Source organism: Elephas maximus, chromosome 15, assembly GCF_024166365.1.
Source record: "Elephas maximus indicus isolate mEleMax1 chromosome 15, mEleMax1 primary haplotype, whole genome shotgun sequence".
In the NCBI taxonomy this organism is placed as follows: domain Eukaryota; kingdom Metazoa; phylum Chordata; class Mammalia; order Proboscidea; family Elephantidae; genus Elephas; species Elephas maximus.
Genome location: NC_064833.1, coordinates 22657468 through 22685200, shown reverse-complemented (window position 1 = coordinate 22685200; position 27733 = coordinate 22657468). Strand labels below are relative to the sequence as shown.

Genomic DNA, 27733 nt, shown 5'->3' with positions numbered 1-27733 from the left:
CACAGTTGCCCAGTTCTGGTCATCCACATGATGGTTGGTATGCTTCAGTCTATTGTTGGGATCACTGCATTTTGAGTGCCTTCCAACCTAGAGGGCACATTTTGCAACCCCATATTGGACAGTATTCTGTTGTGATCCATAAGGTTTTCCTTGGCTAATTTTTAAAAGTAGATTGCCAAACCTTTCCTCCTAGTCTGTCTTAGCCTGGAAGCTCCCCTGAAACCTGTCCATCATGGATGACCCTGCTGGTATTTGAAATACCAGTGGCATAGTTTCCAGCTTCATAACAATATGCAACCTACCACAGTACAACAAGCTGACAGACAAGTAGTGGTGATGCCTTCTAGTCCTGTTTTTTTTAGCCTTTGTTCCAAGAATTCCATGTAGGTACCCAATTCCAACTCATAGTGAACCTATAGGACAGAGTAGAACTGCCCCATACAGTTTGCAAGGAGCACCTGTTGGATTTGAACTGCCGACCTTTTGGTTAGCAGCCCTAGCTCTTAACCACTATGCCACCAGGATTTCTCCATGTAGGTAGTCTGGGGGATATGGAGTGGGTATGTAGGAGAACTAAGTGGGAAGACCAGGGAATACTGTGGACTTGACACCCTTATCCAAATTTCTGCTTTACACACTGACTTCTGGGTAAATTTTTATTTGAAGAAATTGTTGCATGGCACAAATAGAGTTTGAAAACTTCAGCTCTAGCTTAAATCTTAGAGGAGACATTCTGCTTGGCTTACCTAATTATGGTCACTCTGATTGGATAAAACCTTGTTCTTTTGGCCTTCTCACTGAGCCTTGTTTCAACAAGCTTCTAGAGTTTTTGTTTGTTAGATGTTTGAAGCAGTAACTGCACTGGTGGAGGTAGAAGGGAAAGGGAGTGAGGCTGAGTAACGGGGTAGGAGAGCTTTTCGCATCCTCTTGGGTAGCAGGAAAGCTCTGAGTTTGCTGTGGTTGTTACTCCCCCACATTTGCAGGTATCACCTCTAGATCTGAGGGTGGAATGACTCTGTGGGGTCTTTGGGCTTTGATGGTATGGAAGTGACCAACTGCCAAGAAGATATTTTAATGGCACCCTGATGCATTTTGAATTTCCATTTTGGTCCTACTCTGTGATTCATTTAATAGTTTGTGTTATCATCAAAATTGCTAAAGCTATTGCTAAATTTTCTTTCCAGGCTCAGGCTACATGAAGAAAAAGTGATTAAAGATAGAAGGCATCACCTCAAAACCTACCCAAACTGCTTTGTAGCAAAAGAACTGATTGACTGGCTGATTGAACACAAGGAAGCTTCTGACAGAGAGACGGCAATTAAACTCATGCAGAAATTAGCAGACCGGGGCATTATTCATCACGGTGAGTGAGATGGCTACAGTCAAGGTGACTTGAGGGGAAATGAAAGACTAAATATTCTTTTTCTGCCATGAACCTACCCACTTAAAAAATAGAACATTTTACTTTAGTTTGTCTCGCTTGTACTTCAACCCAACCACATTCCTATTTTTCCTCCAAGAGTTATTTGTGCTTATTTTTATGTAGCTCTTCTTACATTTACTTTATGTGTATGCATCTCCGTGCAATATATCATACTGCTTTACATTCTTCATTGAGATGCGTGTCTGTTCTTTTGCTACTTGATCAACATGCTGTTTGTGAGAGTCATCCGCGTTGATAGTATCTCCAGTTTCTTCATTTTCACTGTGTATATTATTCCATGTATGAGTGTGCTGTCATATATTTATCCATTCTAATGGATACATGTATCTATTATCCAAACTGATAGACATTTAGGCAGTTTCAAAGTTTTTGCTGTTACTTGCAGTGGTTCAGCTAATATTCAAGAATATGTCTCCTTGAAATCTCGAACCCCAGCCTAGGCCTTTGCGCATGTATTGTTGCCTTGAGCTTGAATGTTCTTTTTTCCCATTTTTGCCCAACTTGTACTCATCCTTCTGGTCTCCACTTACATGCAGACTCTTCATGGGAACTTTCATTCCCTAAAGCTGGGTGAGGTACTTCACTTTGTGTTCCCACTGCAGTCTCCCCCTACCTCTTTCATAACTTTATCACCCTGTATTGTAATTGCACGTTGACATTTCTCTTTATATCACTAAATGGTAAATGTTTTGAGACTCATGCCTGCCCTGGTACTATGCTCAAGGAGAATTATGGAATGAATGATGAATTTTGTGACACTCTTAATAATAATGATGATGATAGTTAACTTAGTTAACAATACTGAACATTTGTTCTCTACCAGGTATTATATTAAATATTTTACATATATTAACGTATTTACATTAAGGTATTTATGGGCTTGAAAAGTTAGGTAGTGAAGCAGTTCTTTGTTAGCATCTTATTTCACTTGACTAATTAAGAGTGATTTTTTTTTTTTCCCTCATTTACTGCTCTGTTGTGTTTCAGTATGTGACGAGCATAAGGAATTCAAGGATGTCAAACTCTTCTACCGCTTTCGAAAGGATGATGGCACCTTCCCACTGGACAATGAAGTGAAGGCCTTCATGAGAGGACAGAGGCTATATGAGAAGTATGTCCCCCGTGAAATCCCCCACTGTAATCTTGACTTGTAGAGAGAAGCAGGGCTATTTCAGTCTTTGATCATGTTTATTTCAGCCTGGCTTGTTCCATGTGGGCTGATTACGTAACTGTTCCTTTTAATATGAGAAAACTCTATCACTTATTTGCTTTTCTTTTCGCCAGAAATTAAGTTGATTTCATAAGATTCTTAATAAAAAATCTATTTAAATAATATTGTCTATGTTTAAGCCAATTTAACAAGACTCCAGAAGTAAAAACAAAGGGATGGAGCTTAATGTTTGCCAGTGTGGTTGCCCTTTCCCTCTTTAAATAGAGTGGTTGTATAACTTTGAGGTTTGATCTTGTAAATGGCTGGAGGAGCAGCGTCAAGTACAGGGGAAGTTCAGGGTCAGGTCAAGAGATGAGTAGTGAGAGACCTTCAGATAGCAGGATGTCTAAGAGGAATAATCTTTCAGCCCTTTGAGGAGATGAATATCAGGAATATTTGATTGGTTGATCTTGAATCCCCATGTGGTAGATCTCTGAACTGATCTGCTCCTGTGGTCCCTTTCCTGTCCTACCTTCCTTGTTTTTGTTTTTTTTCCTAGGCAACCATTAGAGAAGGGAGTACAGGAGCTATGACACCCCTTCCCTAACCCTAACTACTTTTCAAACTTCAGGGAGTTGAAAAAATACTTGTAATTCACGGAAAAGAGCCTACTCTATGATGGGGGTGGGTGGGTAGGTGGGAGCAGGTGGTCAGATGACTAAGAGCTCAGGCTTAGGAGCCACACAGGGTTTGAATTCTAACCTTGACACTTTCCTTTGTAAGCCTCTGTGTTCTCATCTGTGAAACGGGAATAATAAGAGCATCTACCTCCTAGTGCTGCCGTGGGAATTAAAAGAATAAACTAGATCAAGTCTTTAAGTATTTAGCTCTGTATCTCTGGTATGAAGGAGGACCCCACAAATGACAGCCATTCCAGATATGAACACAAAATTGATGACCACCCTTAATTCTGCCCCTCCTGTGTTCTGTGCTCTGTCTGCTCCAGTTCTGTTCTAATGCCTTTCTGGAGCTCACCACTTAGCATTCTCCTATGTGCTAGTTCTCCTATCACTTGCTTTTTATACTGAAGTACAGAAAATCACTCATTTCCCTGACTCCCATGAATTCCCATGGAAGGACTCCATGAACAGCCATTTGTATATTTGAGTGTCTTTTGTTGCTGTTCCCTTTTACCTTCTTAATTCCTTTTGTAAAATTCTAGCAGGTATTAGGTATTTAAATTACCATTATGGTCCCTTCAAACTGAAAAGATTCCATGTTGCTCAAAAACATAGATCATTATTTCTGAAGGAAGCCGAGGGATTATGTAACACTCTTCTCAAGCTACGTTTTATCTCTTGGGACCTAAGTAACCACAGTATGGGAACAGGTATTAGCAATAATTGACAATGTTGGTTAAAGAATTGTTATTGCCAATGGTTTGGGTAGGATGGCAAGATAAAAATAAGAAAATTTAAAGCAAGTTGTTCATACCTTCTAGGAAACAGACTTATTCCAGCCCCTTTTCCTGTTGCTTCTCCCCTCACGTCCCGCATGCCAGCCACACAGAACTGTGTGTCTCCGAACCATCCAAGCCCCTTTTCTGCCATCATCCCATTAATTAATTCATTCATTAATTCAGCAAGTATTTATTGAGCTCTTACCACATGCCAGTCACAGTTATAGGCCCTGGGAACTCACCATTAACCAAAGACAAAGTCTCTGCCTTCCTGGAGCTTACATTCTCTTTATCACTAAAGAGATAAACACATGAAGGTGTAATATATAATAATACAGCAGATTGCCAGTGCTAGAAAGAAAAATAGAGTTGCTGGGGGTGGTGAGCTATTTTATTTTAGATAGGGGGGTCAGGGAAGATATCCCAGAAGTGACATTTGAGCAGGGAACTGAATAGAGTAAGCCTTGTGAATGTCTGGGGAAGAACATCCCAAGAAGAGAGAACACCAAGGGTAAAGGCTTTGAGGCAGGAATGTGCTTCACATATTTAAGGACAGCAAGAAGACCAGAGTGTCTGGAGGACAGGAAGTGGGAGGGAGAATAGTAGGAGATGAGCTGGGGCCAGATCATATAGGGTCTTTAAGAGCATGGTAAGAATTGAGGCTTTCGTTTTAGTGTAATAAGAAGCCATTGGAGAGTGGAGAGTAAGAAAGTGACAATCCAATGTACTTTTTGCATATGCTGTTCCTTAGTTAACTAGTGCTGCTGTAACAAGTACCACAAGTAAATGGCTTTAACAAACAGAAATTTATTTTCTCACAGTTCAGGAGGGTAGAAGTCCTCATTCAGGGTGCTGGCTCTAGGAGAAGGCCTTTTTTCTCTGCTGCCTCTAGAGGGGAAACCCTGGTGGTATAGTGGTTAAGTGCTACGGCTGCTAACCTAAAGGTCGGCAGTTCAGATCCACCGGGTGTTCCTTGGAAACTCTATGGGGCAGCTCTACTCTGTCTTACAGGGTCGCTATGAGTCGGCAATGGGTTTGGTTTTTTTTTTTTTTGGTTTGGCTCTAGAAGATGGTCTTTGTCTCCTTGAGCTTCTGCTGCTGGGCAGTCTTCATGTGACTTGGCATCTCTCTTCCTCCATCTGTCCCCCTGCTGTCTTGTTTAATCTCTTTTACATCTCAAAAGAGATTGACTCAAGATACACCCTATACTAATCCTGTCTTATTAACATAACAAAGACAACCCATTCCCAAATGGGATTATAACCACAGGCATAGAGGTTAGGATTTACAACACATATTTTAGGGGGACATAATTCAGTCCATAACACTAGTTCACTCTGATTTCTTCTGGCTTTACATTAATTGTGGCCTTTCTAAGAATCCTCTCCTACTCCTTAATATGGAGTTAGGTGACGCTCTTGTGTGTTTACCCCAACAAATAATTGTATTAAAATTTCTTCTGTGGAGTATTTCCTGCATTAGACTCTAGGCACCTTACGGGTAACAAAATCGCAAAAACAAACAAACAAACAAAAAACCAATTGCCATTGAACCAACTCTGACTCATGGTGACCCTGTGTGTCAAATTAGAACTGCTCCATAGAGTTTTCAATGGCCAATCATTTTTCAGAAGTAAATCACCAGGCCTTTTTTCTGAAGCAGCTCTGTGTGGACTTGAACCTCCCTCTGTGTGAACTTGAACCTCCAACCTTTTGGTAAGCAGCCAAGGACAGTTAAGCGTTTGTACCACCCGGCAAGAAATTAAGAGTAGGGGCTGCCTTTTATGGCTTAACCTATCTCCTATGGCTTAACGCATGCCTGGCAGATCGTAGATGGTAAATATTTGCTGTAAAGAATGAATAAACTTTTTGATCCCTGAACGAGTTGATCGATTTTGCTGTACTTTTTCTGTATGCAGTTGACTTTCCAATCATTAATGTTCAGTGTTTCAATTTCCAAGTAAATTTATTTATTCAAACTGCTTGTGAAATTAGGACTGGGAAAAAGTAATTTAATAAGTACTTAACCTTGGGTGGCCTAGCTGCTGTCTCATAAACCTTGGCCCCAGCTCTAGGTTCCTGGAACATACGTGGAACAAACTTTGGGGCCTTTGGAATCAACAGTTCGATTAAACTGTTTGATCGTTTATGTCTAGTGTACCCATTTAAATATTTTTTATGTGTTTTGGATTGAATTATGTTCCCCCAAAATATGTGTTGTAAATCCTAACTTCTATGCCTGTGGTTATAAATTCATTTGGGAATGAATTGTCTTTGTTATGTTAATGAGGCAGGATTAGTGTAGGGTGTATCTTGAGTCAGTCTCTTTTGAGATATGAAAGAGATTAAATGCAAGCTAGGGGGAAGAGAGATCCCAGGCACATAAAGATTGGCCAGAAGCAAAAATCTCAGAAGAAACAAGAACCTTCCTCCAGAGCCAACAGAGAGAGAAAGTCTTCCCCTAGAGCTGGCACTCTGAATTTGTTGTTCTGTCCTCCTAAACTATGAGAAAATATCTGTTTGTTAAAGCCATCCACTTGTGGTATTTCTATTATAGCAAAGCTAGATAATTAAGACAGAATTTTGTACTAGAATAGTGGGGTGCTGCTCTAACAGGTACCTAAAATGTGGAAGCGGTTTTGGAATTGGGTAGTTGGTAGAGGCTGGAAGAGTTTTAAGGTGCCTTATAGGGTTGCTATGAGTCGGAATCGACTCGATGGCAACAAGTTTTTTTTTTTTTTAAATAGTAAAAGCCTAGATTGCCTTTGAGGGACTGTTGGTAGTATTATAGATGTCAAATACAGTTCTGGTGAGGGTTCAGAAGGAAGTGAGGAGAGCTATAGAGAACGTCTCTGTTGTCTTAGAGAATACATATGGTACCGGCAACAAAATGTGGCTAGAAATGTGGGCATTAAATATTCCTCTGGGGAGGCTTTAAAAGAAAATGGTGCACATGTGATTGGACATTTGAGGAAGGGTGATGCTTTTCATGCAGTGGCAAAGAGCTTGTCTGAATTATATTCAAATGTTTGATGGAAGGGAGAACTTTAAGTGATGAACTTGAATACCTGGCTGAGGAGATTTCTAAGGAAGATTGTAAAGGGGCCACGTGGCTTCTCCTTGCCACTTATAAGAAAATGCAAGAGGAAAAAGATGGACCTAAAAATGAGCTGTGCAAGCTAAAAATGAACCTAGAGATTTGGAAAACCCTGTTGTACACACTAAGGACACGTGTCCTAGAAGGTTTACCAAGGATATGGATACACAATCTTTTGTTAAAGAGTAAGCCTGTGACTGATGGATCTAACCAACCACTACAGCAGAAAACCTGTCACTTGAGACTGAAGTGGTCAGAGACAGAGACAAAAGGAAAGAAAACTGTCTCTTAGAATTCTACAGGCAGGAAACAGGCCAAAGGAGTTACATCTGTTGTCCTCCAAGAAAAGCAGAAGACTATCCCTGGAGCAGCTCAGAGATCAGCAGAACTGTTAGAAGGAGCATGAGAAGCAGGGCCTTCTCAGTTTCAAATGTTGAGGCCACAGCCACCTAGGTTTCAAAAGTTGAACCTTCGACAACTTGGTTCCAGAGTGTGGGGCTGCCATTTAGGTGTGCCAGGGGGATGGGGCCGCCACCCAAAACTGAGGAGGTGGGGCTGCCACGCCCAAGGGGCAGAAGAACAGGGCCTGCAGGGGCCAAGGGGAAGGGGTTGCCACTCAGACAGACTAGGAGAATGGGGCTGCCCAAAGCCAAGGGAGCAGATTTGCAGTCCCAGTGAGCCTGGAAGGCACAGCTGAAGTCCAGGACCAAGGGGCCTCCTTCCACAATCCAAAGAGCGTGGCCTACATCCAGTGTCTGGAGGACAGGGCCATTGCCTAGATGGTCTTAGAGAACAGGATTATTTTCAAGCCTGAAGAACTGGGTTTTGGACTTGTTTGGTGCCGGTTATCCCTTCTTTCCCTCCAATTTCTCCCGTTTGTACTGGAAATATACGCTTTGCACCTATTCCACCATTGTGTTCTGGAAGCATATAACCTGTGTTCTAGATTTCACAGGTTCTCAGATGAAGAGGAATTTTGCCTCAGGATGGAATATGCCTAACATCTCACTCATATTTGATCTAGATGAGACAAAAGATGAGTTTGACTTAAGACTTTTGGGATGATGTGATAGGGTGAATGTGTTTTGCATGTGGCAGAGAAGTGAATTTTTGGGGGCCAAGAGGTGGAATGTTATGGATTGAATTGTGTCCCCAAGAAATATGTATTGTAAATTCCTAACCTTAATAACTGTAGTTATAATCCCATTTGGGAATGGATTGTCTTTGCTATGTCAGTGAGACAGGATTAGTGTAGGGTGTGTCTTGAGTCAATCTCTTTTCAGATATAAAAGAGATTAAACAAGCAAGCAGAGGAGAGATGGGGTAAGATAGATGTCAAGACACGTGGAGATCGCCAAGGAACCAGGAGCAGAAGCTGAAGAGACTAAGACCTTCCTCCAGAGCCAACAGAGAAAGAAAGCTTTCCCCTAGAGCCAGTGCTCTGAATTTAGACTTCTAGCCCCCTAAACTGTGAGAAAATAAATTTTGGTTTGTTAAAGCCATCTACTTGTGGTATTTCTGTTATAGTAGTACTAGATAACTAAGTCACCATCTTTTCTATTAATCTTGGTATATACTATTATTTTGTAAGTTTGGGGTTCTTCGTTTTAACTTTGAGAAGTGAATAGTTGATTTTGTTCATGACTCATCTTTTCAAGTATTTTATTAATTTTAATATTGAAGCTCCCCGCCCCCCATTCTTTTACCCATTACCCTTGTTTTGGATATTTCTAACATTTGGGAATGAAGGTCTTGCAAAATACGTGCTCTCTTTTGTTTTGTTTTTAAGATAATAATAATAGATAATATTAGTTGATTGCTGAGTATGTATCAGTGATCTTGACTAATGTATTTTATTCCATCATCATATATATCAGTGATCTTGACTAATGTATTTTATTTCATCATCATAGCAACCCTTATTTAAATGCTATCATAGTCCCCATTTTATGGATGAGGAAAATGTGGCAGAGAGGCTGAATCTCTTGTCCAGGGTCACCTCAGTCCTAAATAACCGAGTTGGGATTTGAACCCGGGAGGCCAAAATGCTAGCTAGTTTTTACTAGGCTATTCGTAAATACTTTCCAGTTCCTTTACTGGAGATGAAATGAGTGAAATCAATGTTTACTTAAAAATGTAGTTCACTTTAAAGTGCAACATGGAGTTTATAAGGTATCAGGGTATGGAATTTACTGAAAATATCACAGGATTTTAAAGTAGACGTTGGAAAAAGAGAGTGAAAGGTCTCTCCCTCATCGTAAATCAACACGCTATTCTGTAGACATGAGGAAAACGATGCCTTTTATTTCTCAGTTAAGCTTGTCGAAGGCCTTCTACTAGATGATCTCAATCTGAATCTCCTTACAAATTAGACGGAGCATAAGTTATCACCCCCACTTTTAGAAGGAGCATCTGGGCCCAAAGGAGTCAAGTGATTTATGCATGAGGGTGACACAGCTTGAGAGGGACAGAGGCAAGACCTGAACCCAGGTGGCAGATGTTGAAGCTGCTCGTCTCGCCACAACCTCCCACCAGCTCTGGGGGGTTGGCCGTCTTATCAGTGTTTCCTTTTTGTCTCTTGCTTATTTGTTCTGTGCTATTAATAGGACTTTATGAAACTCTGTGGTTTCTGGCTGAGGTTTTGCTGAACTGTGCTGATTTTTGGGGTACCCTGACTTTTTAACCCATGTAGGTGTTTCTCAGTGTGCTCTTGTAGGGCAAAGCTGTGTTTCCGAACAAAAATTTAAATGACTCTGTGGTCTCTTAGTATCTATATCACTCCAGCTTCCTTAACTTAGAGATACTCAAACAACAAGCTGGACCTTTTGTCTCCCCAGTGTAAGGGAAGCTATATGGGGCAGGTGTCCTTCCGCATAGTGAGGGAGTGTGGCTGTGACCTTTGGAATCACATGGCCCCGGGTTCCGGTCCCAACTTCGCAACTCGTGTGCTCTGTCACTTGGAACAGGCTGCTGTCCTTCTCTGATCTGCAGTCATAAATGGACATAAGGCTGGAACCCATATGGAAAGGCTGTTGGGGGATTTAGTGAGATAATACACCTGTGCAGTGCTAAGCACAGTGCTTGGCACAGAGTGCGAGCTCAAGAAATGTTAGTGCTTCAGTTAGTTAGGTAATTAATAATAATACAAATAAATGGTACCTCCTATTGTTTTATCGCATTATTTTTAGATGCAGCCTAGTGTAGTGGTTAAGAGCCTGGGAGCCAAGCTGCCTGGGTTGGAATCCTGACCCTGTGCCCTGAAGCAAATCGCTTCACCTCTTTGTGCCTCTGCCTACCTAGGAAATGGAGATTCAGATTATACTGGCCTCCTAGACTTCTTGTGGGAGTTGAAGTAGCTAATGTGTGTAAAGTACACAGAGTGGGACCTAGCTTAGAGCAGTGCTTGTGAGTGTGTGCTCTTGTTCATCTTCTGCCTCCAGGTTTGGGGCAGTGCTAATAAGAGGGTACGTGCTTGTGGATCCATGCCTAGACCTTGTCATTTTGAGGAATTCTAAGTGCGCTCAGGGCAAGCACCACTGAGCACTCACTATGGCCAGTTGATGGACTGAAGATGCAAGGAAAAGGGCATAGACAGGGGCTTACTGTTTTCCACTAATTTTTGCGTGGTCACAAATACCCCAGACACACAACCCATGCCTTCAGATGGTGGAAGGTGTTTTGGATGCATGTTCCAAACTGCAAAGCTTGATTGTCTTTCATTAGACATAGACCTTTTTATGAAAAAAGTTGAACTCAGGATTATCAAGTGATATATAAATATACAGAATTAGTTATAAAAGAGAACACCAGTTTGAGGTGTGATTTGGCACTTGCCTTAATTTTTTTTTTATTTAATAATCCTAAGAATTTCAATTCACATTTCATCTCCAGACTTGAGAGGAGACTTCTCAATTCTCATTTGGCTTCAGCCTTCACATGAAGTCAGGTCCCTCCTAGGTCTGGTTCTGAAGTCCCTGGGTGCTGCGAACAGTTTATGCTTGTCTACTAACCTAAAGGTTGGTGGTTCAAACCTACCTAGCAGTACCATGGAAGAAAGGCCTGGAGATCTGCTTCTGTAAAGATAACAGCCAAGAAAACCCTATGGATCAATTCTATGCTGCAACACATGGGATCACCATGAGTCAGAATTGACTCAATGGCAACGGGTTTGATTTTTTTGGTTTTTAGGTCTAGTTCCTATAGACTTTAGTTTTTAGTCTAAAGATTCTGGCTTTTCTCAGCAGCCAGAAGTTTCTCTGTTTGGGGCATAGTCTGTCCTGCTTGGGGGTTTTACACCAGATTAAAGAATTGGTTTAGAGGACCCTGAAGCCATTAGATCTCTGCTGAGTTTCATTACTTTTTTTTTTAAGATATTCTCACTTTCACAGGCCAGAAGAAAAATGAAAGGGAGAAACCATATGGAAGGGGGCAAAGCCCTCTGTGTGTTTTATCTTAATCAGGTTTCTCTGCCCTGGGGCTCTGGGAAGTTTCTCCTGTTCCCTCCCAGTGCCTGGTACAATAAATATTTGTTGAATGAACAAAGGAATCCACAGGCTGTGGTTGTTCTGTGCTGCTGTGCTTGTTCCCTGAAAGAGCTGCAGAGAGCTTGCTTTTAACAGTGAGCAACAGTTGCCAGAGATTTACCTTGTCCTGCCACTGTAGGGTTTATAAAGCATTTTATACATTAATTTGTTTGATCCTCAGTACAACTCTGTGAGTTAGACTCAGCAGCCATAATTAATGCCATTTGGGAGATGGGGACGTGAGCTACAGAGAGGTTTAATGACTGACATAGACCCAATGACATGGAGCCAGAGTGGAAAAAAAAAAAAAAGTCTCCAAGCTTTTGACTCCATCTTCATCTATTTCCAGTTGGTTATAGAAGTGCTTTTCAAAACTGAGATTTTGAATTCTGCAAGCGGGTTCACATTTTATGTTCAAAATATATTTTTACCATTCTGTATACTAATTAAAATACTTTCTAGTACATTATGTACAACATTTTTCCACTTTGGAGAATACTAGTATATTGTGCTTTCAAATTAATTAGTGGTTTCATCGACTCTTGGAATAAAACGTTTCCTGCCTTCTTGGTATATTTGAAGGTGCCCTAAGATTGTGATGTAAGTGGTTTAAAGATTATTACCCTTTTCGACTGCTTACCCATGTGACTCAGGTTGATTCTAATAATGTGTAACAAAAACTGTGAAGAGTCTAAGATTTTACTCTAGTTGCAAGCCAACAGGTTTGCCTGGCACTGCCTCATAGCTGGCTGGCAGAAAACATGAGGCCCTTGGGTCAGATTCACAGGCAAGTTTGTTACTCACAGCAGTAGCAGCAGCCAGAGTATCATTTTCTTAAGTTGGTTCCCCGAGCTGCGTTTCCTACAGTGTGACATGATGAGGGACGGGGGACAACTGCTGTACACGGTGCTACAGGAGAGGAACCCCAGGCTTGGGGAACCTGAATCTTTTATAATAGTTTGCAAACAAACCTGCTCCTGTCCCAGTCTGAAACATTCTCTTTTTGTTATTGGATAGTAAACAAATCTGCCCTTTTGCTCCGGAGGGAGAAACTACCTTTATCTTCCAAGGCTGTGTATTATGCAAACATACCTGAAAAGTTAATCTGGAACAAAAGCTGTGTCAGTTCTTCTGCTTATAAGACGTGAAGGAACTGTGAGAGGCCTATGGAGAATCGTCTTTCAACAACTAAAACAAAATGCTCAAATTAATTGGCTTTTGTGGCTGATCATTGGAACAGCAAAAGTTATCCTCACTACTCCCCTTATTTCTGTGTTTTTTTGTGTGTAAATGAAAACTAACTTGTAGACTTTACTATATATCTTTTGTAAGTAAATGTTATAAAAATGAAACTGAAATGTGGGATTCTCTATGAGATTTCATTTGAGAAAAGAGCTTCATTGTTTAAAAAGTTTAAAAACATGCTGTTTTTAAAGGGTCATCATCTCTTTCCACAGAGCATTTAACACAAATTTAAGTGATGTTATTGTTCATGTCTAGTTCTATGTAGAGTCATGGGAAAAATTTTGACCTAGAACTACATCCTTGTTAGATACTCCTTATCATCACCTTTGATTTTTTTTTTAATCTTTCTGGCCAGCCATGCAAAGTTTTATGTCTCATCTAACAGGTTATACAGATGTTTGTAGTTTTCCCATCAGAGATCCTGGAGACTAAAGAGATTATACAACAAACTGATTGTTTTATATGAGTAATTTTTAATATCAACATAAATTTTATACTGTGGTAATTTCCGAGTAGTTTCTTTATCTGCCTTACACATTCTAAGTGTAGTTTAAAGTATGTAAGAAAACCTTATGAGGCAGTTCTACTCTGTCACATGGGGTCACTGTGAATTGAAAATCCACTCAACATCCCCTAACAAGAAGAAGAGAGTGTGCATGTGTGTTAAAAATAACTGGCCTTCATTCCGCTTTGTTAGCTGTTTTATCTTTTGCTGCTGCAGCCATGGCCTGCCAGGGCAGGGCCAGCCTCATGGCCAGGTAGCTGAGCTCAGCCCACATCCTTGGGTGTGGAACTACACCGTGTTTTCCCATTTGGTTTGCCCAGGGGCTAGAGGTAAAAATGCTTCTGGGAACAAAGAGATATTGGAAATACAAAGGTGGGGGATGCAGGCTATCTTCTCATGCACTGGCAAGCAAGAGAAAGACAAAAGCAAGGTGATTTCTAAACCGTTAGGACCAGATGTTGAAGAGACAGCAGAGGAAACCTGGAGATGTAGATGGTAATGAGGAAGGGAGGAAACACGACATCTAGGCTTTACTGATGCTTATTGCATGCTAAGCACTTTTCATGTGGCATCTTATGAAATCCTCATTTCAAACTGATGAGGTAAATACTGTCATCCTCCCTTTGACAAATAAGGAAATTGAGGCTAGCGAGGTGAGCTAACTTGCCTAAGTTCACACAGCTAGAAAGCATGGGAAGCATCTTCAAACCCTGGTTTCCTGCTCCAGAGCCCATGATCCTAGCTATTTTTTATTCTGCAGCTTCTACTTCTCAGAGTTTCTGCAGCTTCAATCCAAGGCGGTAGCAAGTAACCAATACCACTAAATAATGGTAAACAATGTGCAGCTTAATTGATAAATAGGCCTGGGAAGAAAGTGTCCATCTCTTAGCTCATGCCAGCCCCTTGGATCTGGTTGTAGAAATCACATTCTCCGTACTGTTTCTTGGTAATGCCATCCTTCCCCTCCTATGTAATATAAGGCAATAATATCAGAGCTTTGTTAACATGCAAAACAGGCAATAGGACAGCTGTGCTTGCCAGAAGTCATCAGCCATTGATTGTCATCTACAGATTTCCAGCTCTGGCTTCTTATTTAGAAGTGACTTAAAGGTAAACAGGTTGCTGCTTGAATAGCAAACTGGATTCATTGAGGTTGGAGATCGACTTGTACTGGTTACTTCTGCCAAGTTTCTGTAATCCTCTGTCATTGCAGGGCTGCAAACCAAGTTTATGTAACATTGATTTTGCCAGTCTATCCTTGTAGTTACTTGTCATTGTGTAGAATGGAAAAACCATTTAGGATTCCTGGATCTGGAGAGACGTGGTCAAAGTTCTTCTCCTGCCACATATTAGTAAGCACTCAACCTTTCTGAGTCTCTGTTTTTTCTTCTGTAAACCGGGAAGAAAATGCATACTTCACAGGTTTGCTGTGAGGACTAAATGAGAGCACGCTCAGTGAAGCCTCATCTGATGCAGAACATGTTTCTAATGCATCAGGAAAAATGCATATAGTTGGTAGTATCCTTGTGTTTCCCAAATTGCATAAAAACATACAGCTTTATAACCAGAATCATGTTCACTCAGCATGGCGAGGTACTCTGTGTCCTGCAGGATGCTGTTTTGCCCTGTCAAGTCCGTTCTCCTTTTTTTCAGCCTTCTGTGGTCCCCAGCCCACCACCCATCTGTCAGTTTGTTGTACTGTGGTGGCTTGCATGTTGCTATGATGCTGGAAGCTATCCCACTGGTATTTCAAATATCGGCAGGGTCACCCATGGTGGCAACCTAGATTTTAGCAGAGTTGCTAGACTAAAACAGACTAGGAAGAAAGGCTAGGCAATCTACTTCCAAAAATTAGCCAACAAAAACCCTATGGATCGCAACAGAATATTGTCTGTTAGAGTGCTGGAAGATGAGCCCCCCAGGTGGGAGACACTCAGAGTACACAGTGGCTGCAAGTTTTTAGAGAAATGATAAAGTGGAAGCAGTGGCTGCAAGTTTTTTGAGGAAGAGGGTATTCATCCATCGTTCAGAGCTTTGTGTGGGAAGCTCCCTTGGTTGGTGGCTTTATCCTTAAATGCTGAGATGATTCCAAGAGGTGTAGTGACTGTTATTTTTTTGGCTACATGCAAACATTCCTACTTCCTTAGAGTCCCTTCACACAGAGCAGTGAGAGAAAGCAAAGGCAGCATTTCACAGAATGGGAAAAGCACCAACTTGACAGCATTATTAATTTCAGAGCTCCTAAATTTTTTTTAAAACAAGAGTCTTACAGACCAAAAGAAAGGAAATCCAGATAACATTTGTAACTTTAGTCAAGTATAGCATACATTATAGTGCAAATATCCTAGGTGTACGGCTTAGTAAATTTTTACCAACGACATACCTCTGAAGCCACCAGCCAGCCAGAGTGTTTTAGAAAACATGTCATCTGTATTCTACCATGGTTTAATACCCTAAATAAAATTAACTTTTGCATCAGTATCGGTATTTTCTAATATGTAAAATTTTAGGTGATTAAACTTCTTTGACATTTTCTGTCTCACTTTTCCCCTGAATGCCACTACCCTCCAGATACTTGGAATTCATTTTTCAGACCAGTTGGGACTACAGGTCAACTATGACAAGGGTCAGCTCTCAGGGGGGTGTGTGTGTGTGTCTGTGTGTGTACCCATGTGCCTCACATGTTCAGTGCCACTGGGTGCCAGACAGTAGGCTAGGTACTTTATACAGATAGGCACTTTATACAGATGGGCTCGAATTATTACGACTCCATAGGTAAGTATTATTGTCCACATTACATGGAAGAAGAAACTCAGGATCCTAGAGTCCAATCATAGCTTGGGAATAGCAGTTCAGAGATTCAAACCCATGACGGCGTCACACTGCCACTACCTCTTTAGAGTCATCTGTGCTCTCAGGCAAGAGCAGAAGAGGAGGTTGTCAGCAGGATCAGCCCCAGATTCCATTTGCATGGCATTGAGGTGTTGTTTCGTACTCATTAGATTTCCTTCCTGCACTGTAACATTCAGTAAGAACTGGGAGGTCTGTCCTTTCCTCCCATTCTGCTTTTGCAGATTTCCTCTTCCCTTCCCTCTATTCCATGCTAAGAGATGGCTGAGAGTCTAGAAGCATCTGCCTAAACACCAGTGAATCCAGTTCTGGGAGTATCCTTTCATTCCCCTCCCCCCATACTGGGCTTTTGTCGCTGACGACCTTTTGCTGATTTCCAGGGAGTGGGAAAAATCAAAATAAATGCTTCAAAGAACTTTGTTTACTTGGCTTCCTTCTGGTCTTCCAGAGTAGGAATCCTGCCTTATCCTTTGTTTTGCCAGTGACCAGTGCAGAGCAGGGTATCCAGTAAGTGCTCAATTAAAAAAAAAAAAAGTTTATCTCGAGTTGACTCTGACTCATAGTGACCTTATAGGACAGAGTAGAACCGCCCCACACGGCTTCCAAGGCTGTAATCTTTACAGGAGCTGACTGCCACATCCTCCTCCCATGGAGTGACTGGTGGGTTTGAACCACTGACCTTTGGATTAGCAGCCAAGCGCTTAACCACCACACTCCCAGGACTCCTTAAGTGCTTGATATACGTGGCAAACTGAAAGCAAGATGGCCATAACGGAAAGCCAAGAGGTGACTGACCAACATAGAAAAGGGTCATAATGCTCTCATGATGATTATCCTGATTGATAGCCCTGAGCTCAGAATATTCCCACAGCTCTCTGTCACCTATAGGATAACTTCCGACTAGTAAGCAACTTGAGGTCAAGGGCCATGTCTACCTTTCCGTATCTCCCTGGGGTATAGAAGATGCTCAACAATATTTACTGAATGAATAAATAAAATCACCTAAGTAGTGATTTTCAACCTGTTGTAACAGAAGGCAGTTTATGACCGTACAGTAGCAACCTGCTTGAAAAGAGAGAGCAGGGACTATTTCTCTTCCCTTTTCACACCACTTCCACAAAGTCATGGGGCAAAGGTGTCCCACTGTCGTGGGGCCTGGTAACCTGCAGAAAGGTAGTTCTGACTTTTTGTTTTATTTATTTATTTTAGTCACGCTATCTTACCCCTTTTAAATATATTCCTTTTATTTTCCATATTTGGTTTTGTCTTCAATTTTTTTTTCACTATTTCATTTTACCTTTCCTAATACAGTGAAACCTGTGAGAGCCAGAGTTTGACAAGACTGCCTTGTTTTTCCAGGTCTCGCAAGTTTTCTGCCATTGATGGGGTGCAGTCTACCACTTTTCTGCCACTCTCGATTAGTGGAAAATATTTGTGTTCTCTTTCTCTGACAGGTTTCCACCTTGTACAGGTTCCAGCTTTTACAGGTTTTACTGTAATAACTATTCCTTTAAAAGAATCTTTTACAATATGTTTTAGGACCCAGATTCCCTGGATGGTTGCTTTCCTTGCAGAGGTTTGAATTGAGGTAAGAAAGTTTGGCTTCCGCCTTTCTTGCATAATGTTACAGTGACGAGACCAGAATTGAAGGTTAGCCTTTTAGGACAGCGTTGGCCTTGGATTCTGCAAAGATTTCTGTCTAAAACTGGTTCAGGCACTGAAAACGATGGGTGAATACAACAACGCTAAAAACCAAGGCGGGGGGGGGGGTGACAGTTTCATCTTAGGTCCCAGAGTATCAGTCTCTTCAGAGCATAAAAATCAGCACTAAAAGGCTCTCGTTTCTCTTCCTGCTAATTTAAAATAGCAAGCAAAGAGGAAGGGATTTTATCCATCAAAGAGAGATAACGCTCTCCATTCCCGTTGCCTGTGGTGGTCTGTTTTTAGTCAGCCAGCAAATATTTGTTCTGCACCTAATGCATTTCTCTTCACTGGGCTCAGTTTCCTAAGAAGTAAAGCATTCAAAACAAGGTGCCTATCTTTTAGGAGCTTCTGGTTTAGCTGGAGGGATAAAAAAAAAAAAAAATGGTGCATTAAAAGTTGAGAGGATGAATACTAAGCCATGGTACAGACCACAACCTCAAAAAAGGAAGAGATCCGTGTGGATTGCTCCTTAGTTGGTATACTTTTCATAGATGGATTAGGACTTAACTAGCCCTTTTTTGCAGCAGAGCCGTCATGTATTTAAAATTTATAACAAAGATCACTCTTCCCGTAGTGTCCAATACCAAGTTCATCGTTTCATTCCAAGAAGCATCTTTAACGTTATATATCTACCAGCATTCTATGATGGTATTTGTATTCTCTAAGAAGATAGAAACTTTCCTTACTGTTTTCTTTTCTGAACCCTCACCAGAATCACTGTTAGTGTCCATAATTCTACCAACGGTCTCTTCAAGGGAATCTAGGCTTTTTCTATTAAGCACCTCAGAATTCTTCCACCTTTGCCCATTACCCAAATCCAAAGCTAATTTCATATTTTTAAGTATTTGCTATAGGAGCACCCCACTTACTGGTACCAAAATCTGTATTCGTTTCCTAGGGCCGCTGTAACAAAGTACCACAAACTGGGTAGCTTAAAAGAAGAAAAATTTATTCTTTCACACTTTTGGAAGCTAGAAGTCCAAAACCAAGGTGGCAGGGCCATGCTGTCTCTGAAGTTGCTCGCTTGCCTCTTTCAGCTTCTAGTGGTCCCTGGCATTGGTTGGTTTGTAGATGCCTCACTCTAATCTCTGCTTCCATCTTCACGTGGCTTTCTTCCCTCTGCATCTGTGTTTCTGTCTGTGTCTCTTCGCTTTTTTTAAGGGCATTAGTCATTGGATTGAGGACTACTTTATTATGACCTCACATTAACTGATTATAGCTGCAAAGACTATTTGCAAATAAGGTCACATTCACAGGTACTGGGTATTAGGACTTTCGTGTATCTTTTTGGGAGGCACAACTCAACCCATAACACCCATGTGCAATGGAGAACTAGACTCCCCTTCAGGTTGGTGCAGCCCCTAACCTTGGCACGGGACTGGTCCCCAGGAGCCTGGGCTGAATTTCGGCCCTCTCTTGCCCCCAGAGCTGGGTTTCCTTTTTTAGTGAACAACCTGTATCACTGTATAAGGAGGCTCATTTTGAAGAATAGCTTGAATTTCTCCAGGGGAAAGGAAAGAGGGAGGGATATGAAGGAACAGCTGGAGTGAAGAGGAAAAGTTGAGAATGAGTATGCTCCATTCAGCGTATAGCATGGAGACAAGTTCGGGAAGGTGTAGTGTATTTGTTGGCAAACAGTGTAAAAAGCTGTTTTTCTCCTTCTCCAGCATACAATATTTTTACTCATGTATGTGAACTGAACAGCTTTCCATTTACTATTTCTCAACCTAATTCTATCAGGATTGGAGGAAGACTCATTAAAAAGGACTTGAAGCACTTGCTAATGAAGATCAAAGATTACAGCCTTCAGTATGGATTGCACCTCAACATAAAGAAAACAAAAATCCTCATAACTAGACCAGTGAGCAACATCATGATAAACAGAGAAAAGACTGAAGTTGTCAAGGATTTCATTTTACTTGGATCCACAATCAACAGCTATGGAAGCAGCAGTCAAGAAATCAAATGATGCATTGCATTGGTTACCCACTGTATTGGTTATCTGCTGCAAAGGACCTCTTTAAAGTGTTGAAAAGCAAAGATGTCACCTTGAAGACTAAGGTGCACCTGACCCAAGCCATGGTATTTTCAATTGCATCATATGCATGTGAAAGCTGGACAGTGAATAAGGAAGACTGAAGAAGAATTGACGCCTTTGAATTGTGTTGCCGAAGAATATGACTATACCATGGACTGCCAAAAGAATGAACAAATCTGTCTTAGAAGAAGTGCAACCAGAATGCCCCTTAGAAGCAAGGATGGCAAGACTGCATCCTACATACTTTGGACATGTTGTCAGGAGGAATCAGTCCCTGGAGAAGGACATCATGCTTGGCAAAGTACAGGGTCAGCGGAAAAGAGGAAGACCCTCAACGAGGTGGATTGATATGGTGGCTACAACAGTGAGCTCAAGCACAGCAACGATTGTAAGGATGGCGCAGGACCGGGCAGTGTTTTGTTCTGTTGTGCATAGGGTCACTATGAGTCGGAGCCGACTCGATGGCACCTAACAACAACAACAAACCTAATTCTTATGAAAATTGTATCAATTTATCTGTATAGCACCTGGTCTATAAACAGTAGCAGAGTCCTTAAAAGTACCAATGCTCGTGCAAGCATCTCTCTCAATACTTTCTTGCTAACCACACAAGTCATTGAAAACCATATATTGGAAGCGTACATTTAAATATATAATTTACACATTGGGAGCTCATTTATTACATATTAGGTATTAATATAAGCATTTTTTTCTAGGAACCAGTCATCTGGTTAAGCATGAAAATTAGCCTTCCTTGAAGTTCTTTACTAATAACATTTTCCCCCCATTACAAAAATGGTACATGATCTTTATGGAGAATCTGAAAAGTAGAGAACTCTATTAAGAAGAAAAGAAGGAGCATAAGCTACCATGAGTGGTGAATTAATTTTTAAAGCCAAATAACTGTTAGCATGTCTATAGAGTTTTATGTCTTGCTTTTTAAAAATAATTTTTCATTATAGTAACACATGATTTGTTTTTTTAAAGCTGTCTCTCTAGATTCTGAAACATCTTTTTGGCCTCTCATAGCCCCCCTGCCCCCACCCCGTGCATTTCGACTTCCTCCCTAGCTGAATCTCTGTATACCATTCACACATGTTCCCACGTTACACAGGGCTCAGCTCTTTTGAATTTTTTTCAGTGTACAAGGAGATCACTATCGCAGCTTGTTTCTATTCCTGTACTGGCCCCTAAATGTGGCAGTTCCTTCCATTGTAATGCCGCCTTCCCCCTGGGTTACCAGTGAAAATCTGGGAAATCGGACTCAGATACATGTTCAGGAAAGGTTGAAATCAGCTCACATGCACAATCCCAATCCCAAGAGCGCTTGCAGGAGGCTAGCATTCGTTAATGCTTAAAAATTTAAAAGGCGTGTGAATTTATGTCCTGATTATAGGCCAGCATGAGACAAACTATGAATAAAGCTGAATGCATTCTAAAAAATGTAAGGTATTTTGGAGCACTGTACACATTTCTGATTAGTAGTTCAAATGGAATGATTATTCTTGTCTATAGTTTTATAGAAGTGCAAGCTGAATCTTCATTCATTTTGCCACAGGGAAAGGGGTTGGCTTTTTTCTCATATTAGCTTCATCTATAAAACCTTTATAATAATCATAATGGCTAAAATCTATTCAGTGTTTGTGATGTACCAGGCACCATGATTGACAGTTTCATTATCTCACTTAAGCTGCATAGTGCCTCCCTGTGTAGACATCATTATTGTCCCCATTTTACAGATAGCGGAATGCAGTCACATAGCTAACAAGTGGGCAGAGTTAGGATTTGAAGCCAGGTATGTCGTACTTTAGACCTCCTGTTTTTAAACCACCCTACACTTGAGAAAAAGTAAAAAAAAAAATTTGGTAAATAAATAATCAAGAGACAACACAAAACTCTGAGTGAGCTATAATGTTGAAAATGCTCTTCTAGTGACTAATTACAATAAAGCGGAATGGTAGCTAGTCTCCAAAGATGGCTCCAGGTATTTCCACCTGTTCTGTATGTACATGCTGCTGTTTGCACAAAGAGAGAACACTTACGTTCCCTCCCCTCGAACCTGGCCTGAGTCTATGACTGATTGGTATGATGCAGGTCAAGTCATCTTCTCAGACTTCTGAGCCTAGGCATTAAGAAGGCCTGGTGTACTTGACTGATTTTTGACAAAGGTGCCAAGACAATTCAATGGGCAAAGAAATGGTGCTTTTCAACAAAAGATGCTGGGACAAGTGAGTATCTACATGCAGAAGAACGAAGTTGGACCCCTGTCTCACACTACCTACAAAACTAGCTTAAAATGGTCACAGACCTAAACGTAAAAGCTAAAACTATAAAGCTTTCAGAAGACATAGGAGTAAAATGCCACTGGATTAGAGGACCACGGGGCCAGACATTCAGCTCTGGCCACCATCAGACTGCAGATGAACCAGTGACCCCAAGTAAGAGCGGTAGAAAAACTGCCTAGCTGGGCCCCATACAAAACCAAAAATATAATTAAATGGTGGTTGTTTTAAGCCATCAAATTTTGGGGTGGTGTGTTTTATAGCAAAAGATGGTTGGAACAAGCATAAGTCAAATTCTTGCTTTAACACTGCGACTACATATTGATATTAAAAACAAATCCCATGAAAAGTTTTTTTCGTAGAGAGGAACCTAGATAGGGACATGACTTGGTTATAAAAGGAAATAAAATAAGGAAGAACAAAGGGCGGTGGGGCATGTTTTAAATGGCAAACTTATCCAACCCAGGCAGGCCTGCTTGCTTTCTACAGCATGCACTGGCAGAAGCAGCCAACCAATCACTTGCCCAGGGACCACCAGCTACTTAGCAAGAGCTCCAGACGGCAGGCAGGTCATCATTCTAGTTACAAGAAGTGACAGAAATTAACCACATCCACTTGTTCTCCCTTACCCTGAAAGGAAAGTAGCTGAGCTGAGGGGACAAAGTGGTTAGAAACAGGGATAAATGCCAGGTGCCTGAATCTTCAGTGGAGATCAAGAGGACAGACACTTCCTTGATTCATCTAATTTTTGTGCAGGGTTATCCTGTTTATGTTGTTGTTGCTAGGTGCTGCCGAGTTGCTTCCAATTCATAGTGACCCCAGTACAACAGAACAAAATACTGCCTGGTGCTCCACCATCCTCACAATTGTTACGGTTGAGCCCATTGTTGCAGCCACTGTGTCAGCCAATCTTGTCAAGGGCGTTTCTCCTTTTCACTGACCCTCTACCAGACATGATGTCCTTCTCCAGGGACTTGTCCCTCCTGGTAACATCCTAAAGAGGTTATTCTTAATATGCACTTGGATAATGGTGTGTAGCAGAGGAATTCATAGAAATAAGTTTCATTTATTCATTCAACAAATAGTTTTTGAGGGCCTACCATGTTAGGAAACAACTCTGAACCAGATACGCTGAAGCGACTCTGCTCTCTAGCTTATAATCAAGTGAACAGGCCATTCCCTGAGAGCTCCGAGATGGGACCTATAGGCAACTCTGGGAGCCTGTAAGAGTGGTACATGATCCAGATTTGTGGGAATGAGAGATTTTTTTAGAGAAAGTAACGTCTAAGACTAGAAAACAAAGAAGGTCAGTTTCTCTGTTTTCATCCCCAAATACCTTATTTGAAGGTCAAAAGAAAAGAAATGGTGTTAATCCTTTATTTGGGTGTGTCCACAGGCCCTTCACTTCTCTTTTCGTACAGGCTTCTTGGCCTGGTTCCATGTGGCTTTATTCTATGCAGTTTTTTTTCCCCAGTACCTTCCAGGATTCATTTATCATTCCTATAGCACTTTCCGGGCTGTGTAATGGATCTCTGTTTGTGGGGTTTCACCTCTTTGTCCCCACTGTCCATTGATATGAATGTGTCCCAGTTATGTATTGCTGCTAAACAAATTACCCTAAAACGATGATGTATTGGTTGTGTGGGTTTGATAGCAAGTTCCTTTACTGGTTTTACCTGGGTTCACCCATACGATTGCCAAAGGGTCAGTAGGGCTGGAAGGTCCAACATGCCCACATTGGCATGTTGACCGTTGGCACTGGCTGTAGCCTGGGCATCTTGGCTCTCCTCCACGTGGCCTCTTCTCCTGCAGTAGGCTAGGCCTGCTTCCTTACATTGCAGTCTCAGGATAGCATTTCAAGAGGATGAAGACAAAAGTGCAACGGCTCTTGAAGCCTAGCCTTAGAAGTCACGATAAGTCACCTCGGCATTGTTGGTCAAAGCAAATCACAAAGCCATCCCAGGTTCAAGGGAGGGGAAATAACTCAACCTCTTGATGGAAGAAGAAGTGAAGTCATTGCAAAGAAGCATGAGAGGAACTATTGTGACCATCTTTGAATATAATCTCCTGTAGAACATCTTTATGAGTCTGTTACTTGCATTGATGTATTTGTGATGATTGTCCTTTCTACCTTCAAAGAAGGGACTGGCCAATATTATATTAAATAGAATTTTTAATGCTTATGCTAACTCAGGGAGCCCTGGTGGTGCAGTGGTTAAAGAAGTTGGCTGCTAACCAAAAGGTCAGCAGTTTGAATCCACCAGCTGCTCCTTGGAAACCCTATGGGGGCAATTCTATTCTATCCTATAGGGTCACTATGAGTAGGAGTCGACTTGAAGGCAACAGGTTTGGTTGTTTTTTTGTGTGTGTTTTTGGTACTAACTCAGCTGTTGCTAACCCCAGAAAAGCAGCCTAGTAGCTATTTCTAAGAACAAATTAAAGCACAGGAAAGGATTGACTTGGGAAAAGGTCAATTTAAGAAGGTTTTTAAATGAGTTCTGTTACATGCTGAATTAAAACTTTTTTTTAATAAGTTCTGTTACATGCTGAATAGCCTTATGAATAAAAAAAAACTCAGTAATAAAAGCATATGTTTATAAACTTACAACTTTCAAAGTTTTTTGGGTTTTTTTTCCCCCGAAGATTTTCGATGGTAACAGAAATCCAGGAAAAGAAGTAGAATAGGTATTCTCTTCCTCATTCAGTATAAATCTGGGAGACACAGAAGCATGAGAAATCACATAACTAGTTTGTGGCAGAGCTGGTTGGGTCCCAGGTGGCCTGCTTCCCCATCCTGTACCCTCTCCATGGCTTTGAAGAAGTAGAACTCCGAAGACTGCTGGGAAGAGTGGAGGGAGGTGGAAGGAGTCTTCATTTTAATCATTTTATAGTTGTTAGGCACAAATTCATCATGCCATATTGTAGGCACCATGACTAGTTAAGTAGTGGTAACATTTTTTAATATTCATTTTCTTTTGTGTTGTAAAGCTGCTTCACTGACACATTTGAGTCTCACAACCACTGGGTGAGGATACCATCATAGTCTTGAGAAAAACAAGGCTTAAAAAAGAAAAGAAAAGTAGCTTGCTTTGCATCTCACAGTTATTAAGTGAGCCATTTGGAATAAACATTAATCTTCTAATTTCTAGTCCAGTGCCCTTCCCGAAGCAGGGTTGGGCTCTAAATCTGAAAGCACTGAAAATGAACATTATATGAATGGACAGTTATGCAGATATCTCTGTAAACATCAAGTTTCAAATGAAATGCTTTATGAACAGATACACAGCGATTATTAGCATGACCTTCGGCAGGTTTCTTCACCACTGTATTGAATACTGTCAATTCACCTTTTCATTTGAATGAGAACTATATTTTTCTCTTGTGGATGTTGAAGGAGCTGGATTACAATGATTTCCAAGGTTTATTCCTTCTCTAAGCATTGAATGTTTCAGTCTATATTGCATATTATGGTTAGTTTGAGAGGAAATGAAGCTTTTAAAAGAGACGGCCAAACTTTCATATGGAAGACAGACTTACCAGGAAGAGTTTTAAAGAGGAAGATGATACAATGGCTTTGGCATTTTATGAGGTCCAGCTTTTCATTTAACAAAATTTTGTGGACAAACATGCACTCTACTCTCTTGGAGCTTATACTTGAGTAGGGAAGGTAGTTCTTTAATCTGATGATCACACATGCCTTAAAGGAAACGTACAGGGAACAGTGAGATGGCCTAATCAGTAGAGACCTGAAAAGAACTGAGATGCAATGGGTAAGGAGTTAAGTAGGCATGAGGAGTGGAAGAGTGGCGGCGATGAATGGGGAGAGCATTCCAGCTGAGTGGATGGCATGTTCAAAGGCCCTGTGGTAGAAGGTATATAGCTGAACAAAGACCGATATGACTGGAGCACACAGAGGAAAGAGGTGAGAGTGGTCCAAACAGGGTAGAGGCCTGGATCATACATGTATTATGTATGATTTTGGTCTTTATCCCCCAAAGCAATGAGAAGACATCGAAATGTGTTTTCAACAGGGCTTGGACTTAGAATGATTTTCGAAAGATCATCCTAATTGCTGGGTCTGGATTTAGGTACTCAGGGTTGGATTGAGGACAAGCGTAGATGCTTAGTATAGTCCAATGAAGAAACCATTGTAGTTATCAGGGTTAAAGGTGTTGGTTTTTTAGATTAAGGTATGCTGGTGCCAGAGATGGGAAGGACTGGATGGAGGATGTGAAAGATGGAGGTGTCAAGGACAATGCCTTCTGGCTGAAGGGTAGAAGCACTCACTAGAGCAGGACCAGGTTTGGGGGAAGAATAAGAGTTTACTTTTGGGTTTGTTGAGTTTGAGGTGTCTTCGAGAGGTCCATGTGGATGCAAAGATCTGGAGGTGGGCAGAGCAGAGGCCTGGTCAAGGGATATTAATTTGTGAATCTTTAGGGCATGGATGGTAAATGAAGCCATGGGTATGGAAGAACTCAACTGGGAGACTATAGAATGAGAAAAGAAGGGATTTGGGGACTGAATCTCAAGGAATTCTAGCATATAACATCCAGGGAAGTGAGAAGGAACCAGAAAAAAAGTAGCTGAAAAAGAGGTAGGACCACAGGGACAGGAGGAAAACAGTAAGGTATGACATCTCCCTAGCTAAGCACAGTGGTCAGTAGTCTGTCTCTAATGCTATTGATGTCAGCCAAAATGAGGACTCAAAAATGCCCATTATATGGATGCGAGAGAAACTGTTCCTGGCCTGTGTGGGAGCTGTTTTGGAGGTTTGGTGAGGACAGAAGCCAGAGGAGTTGAGAAATGTCAGGGAAGGTAGGTGTGAAGGAGACTGTAGAGGAGTGACTTCCATGGTCTGCTTATTAGCTCAGTGATTTGGGAAATGGAATGATACCTTTAGTAAAGAAATACTAACCCTTTTAGAAAGGTCAGGTGGGAGCTGGCGGAGTGGAGTAAATTGTAACTCATTTTCAAGGCAGCAAAAATGAATGAGGTCTGCTAATGGTAGAGTTTTGGATTGCATTTCCAGTTCGGTCCCATTTCCAGGAGAAAATATATTCTGTTCACTTCTGAAGCAGACCCTCTTCTTGGAAATGACATTTGTAAAAGCACATGACAGCTACAGCTCTCTGCCTGACAACTTTGCTGTGATACCTTGCAGAAGCCTATGCTGTAGGATTTCAAATGAGCTATTTTCTTTTTGTGTAGGCTTGTTTTATGTGTTTATGTTGTTACCCTTTCTTTCTCCCAGGCTGATGAGCCCTGAAAACACACTTCTGCAATCCAGGGAGGAGGAAGGAGTCAAGTATGAGCGTACCTTCATGGCATCTGAATTCCTGGATTGGCTGGTTCAGGAAGGTGAGGCCACCACAAGGAAGGAGGCAGAGCAGCTTTGCAACCGGCTTATGGAGCATGGCATCATACAGCATGGTGAGTG

The 27733-nt window shown here is 41.3% G+C and overlaps 1 protein-coding gene across 1 annotated transcript in view; it reads left to right on the top strand.

Moving 5' to 3' along the window:
- DEPTOR (DEP domain containing MTOR interacting protein) overlaps positions 1-27733 on the top strand; it is a 137116-nt gene that overhangs the window by 39225 nt on the left and 70158 nt on the right. Inside the window, exons 2-4 of the mRNA XM_049853495.1 lie at positions 1185-1363; positions 2432-2555; positions 27548-27726. Coding sequence (XP_049709452.1) covers positions 1185-1363; positions 2432-2555; positions 27548-27726 — 482 coding nt within the window. The remainder of the gene's footprint in view (positions 1-1184; positions 1364-2431; positions 2556-27547; positions 27727-27733) is intronic.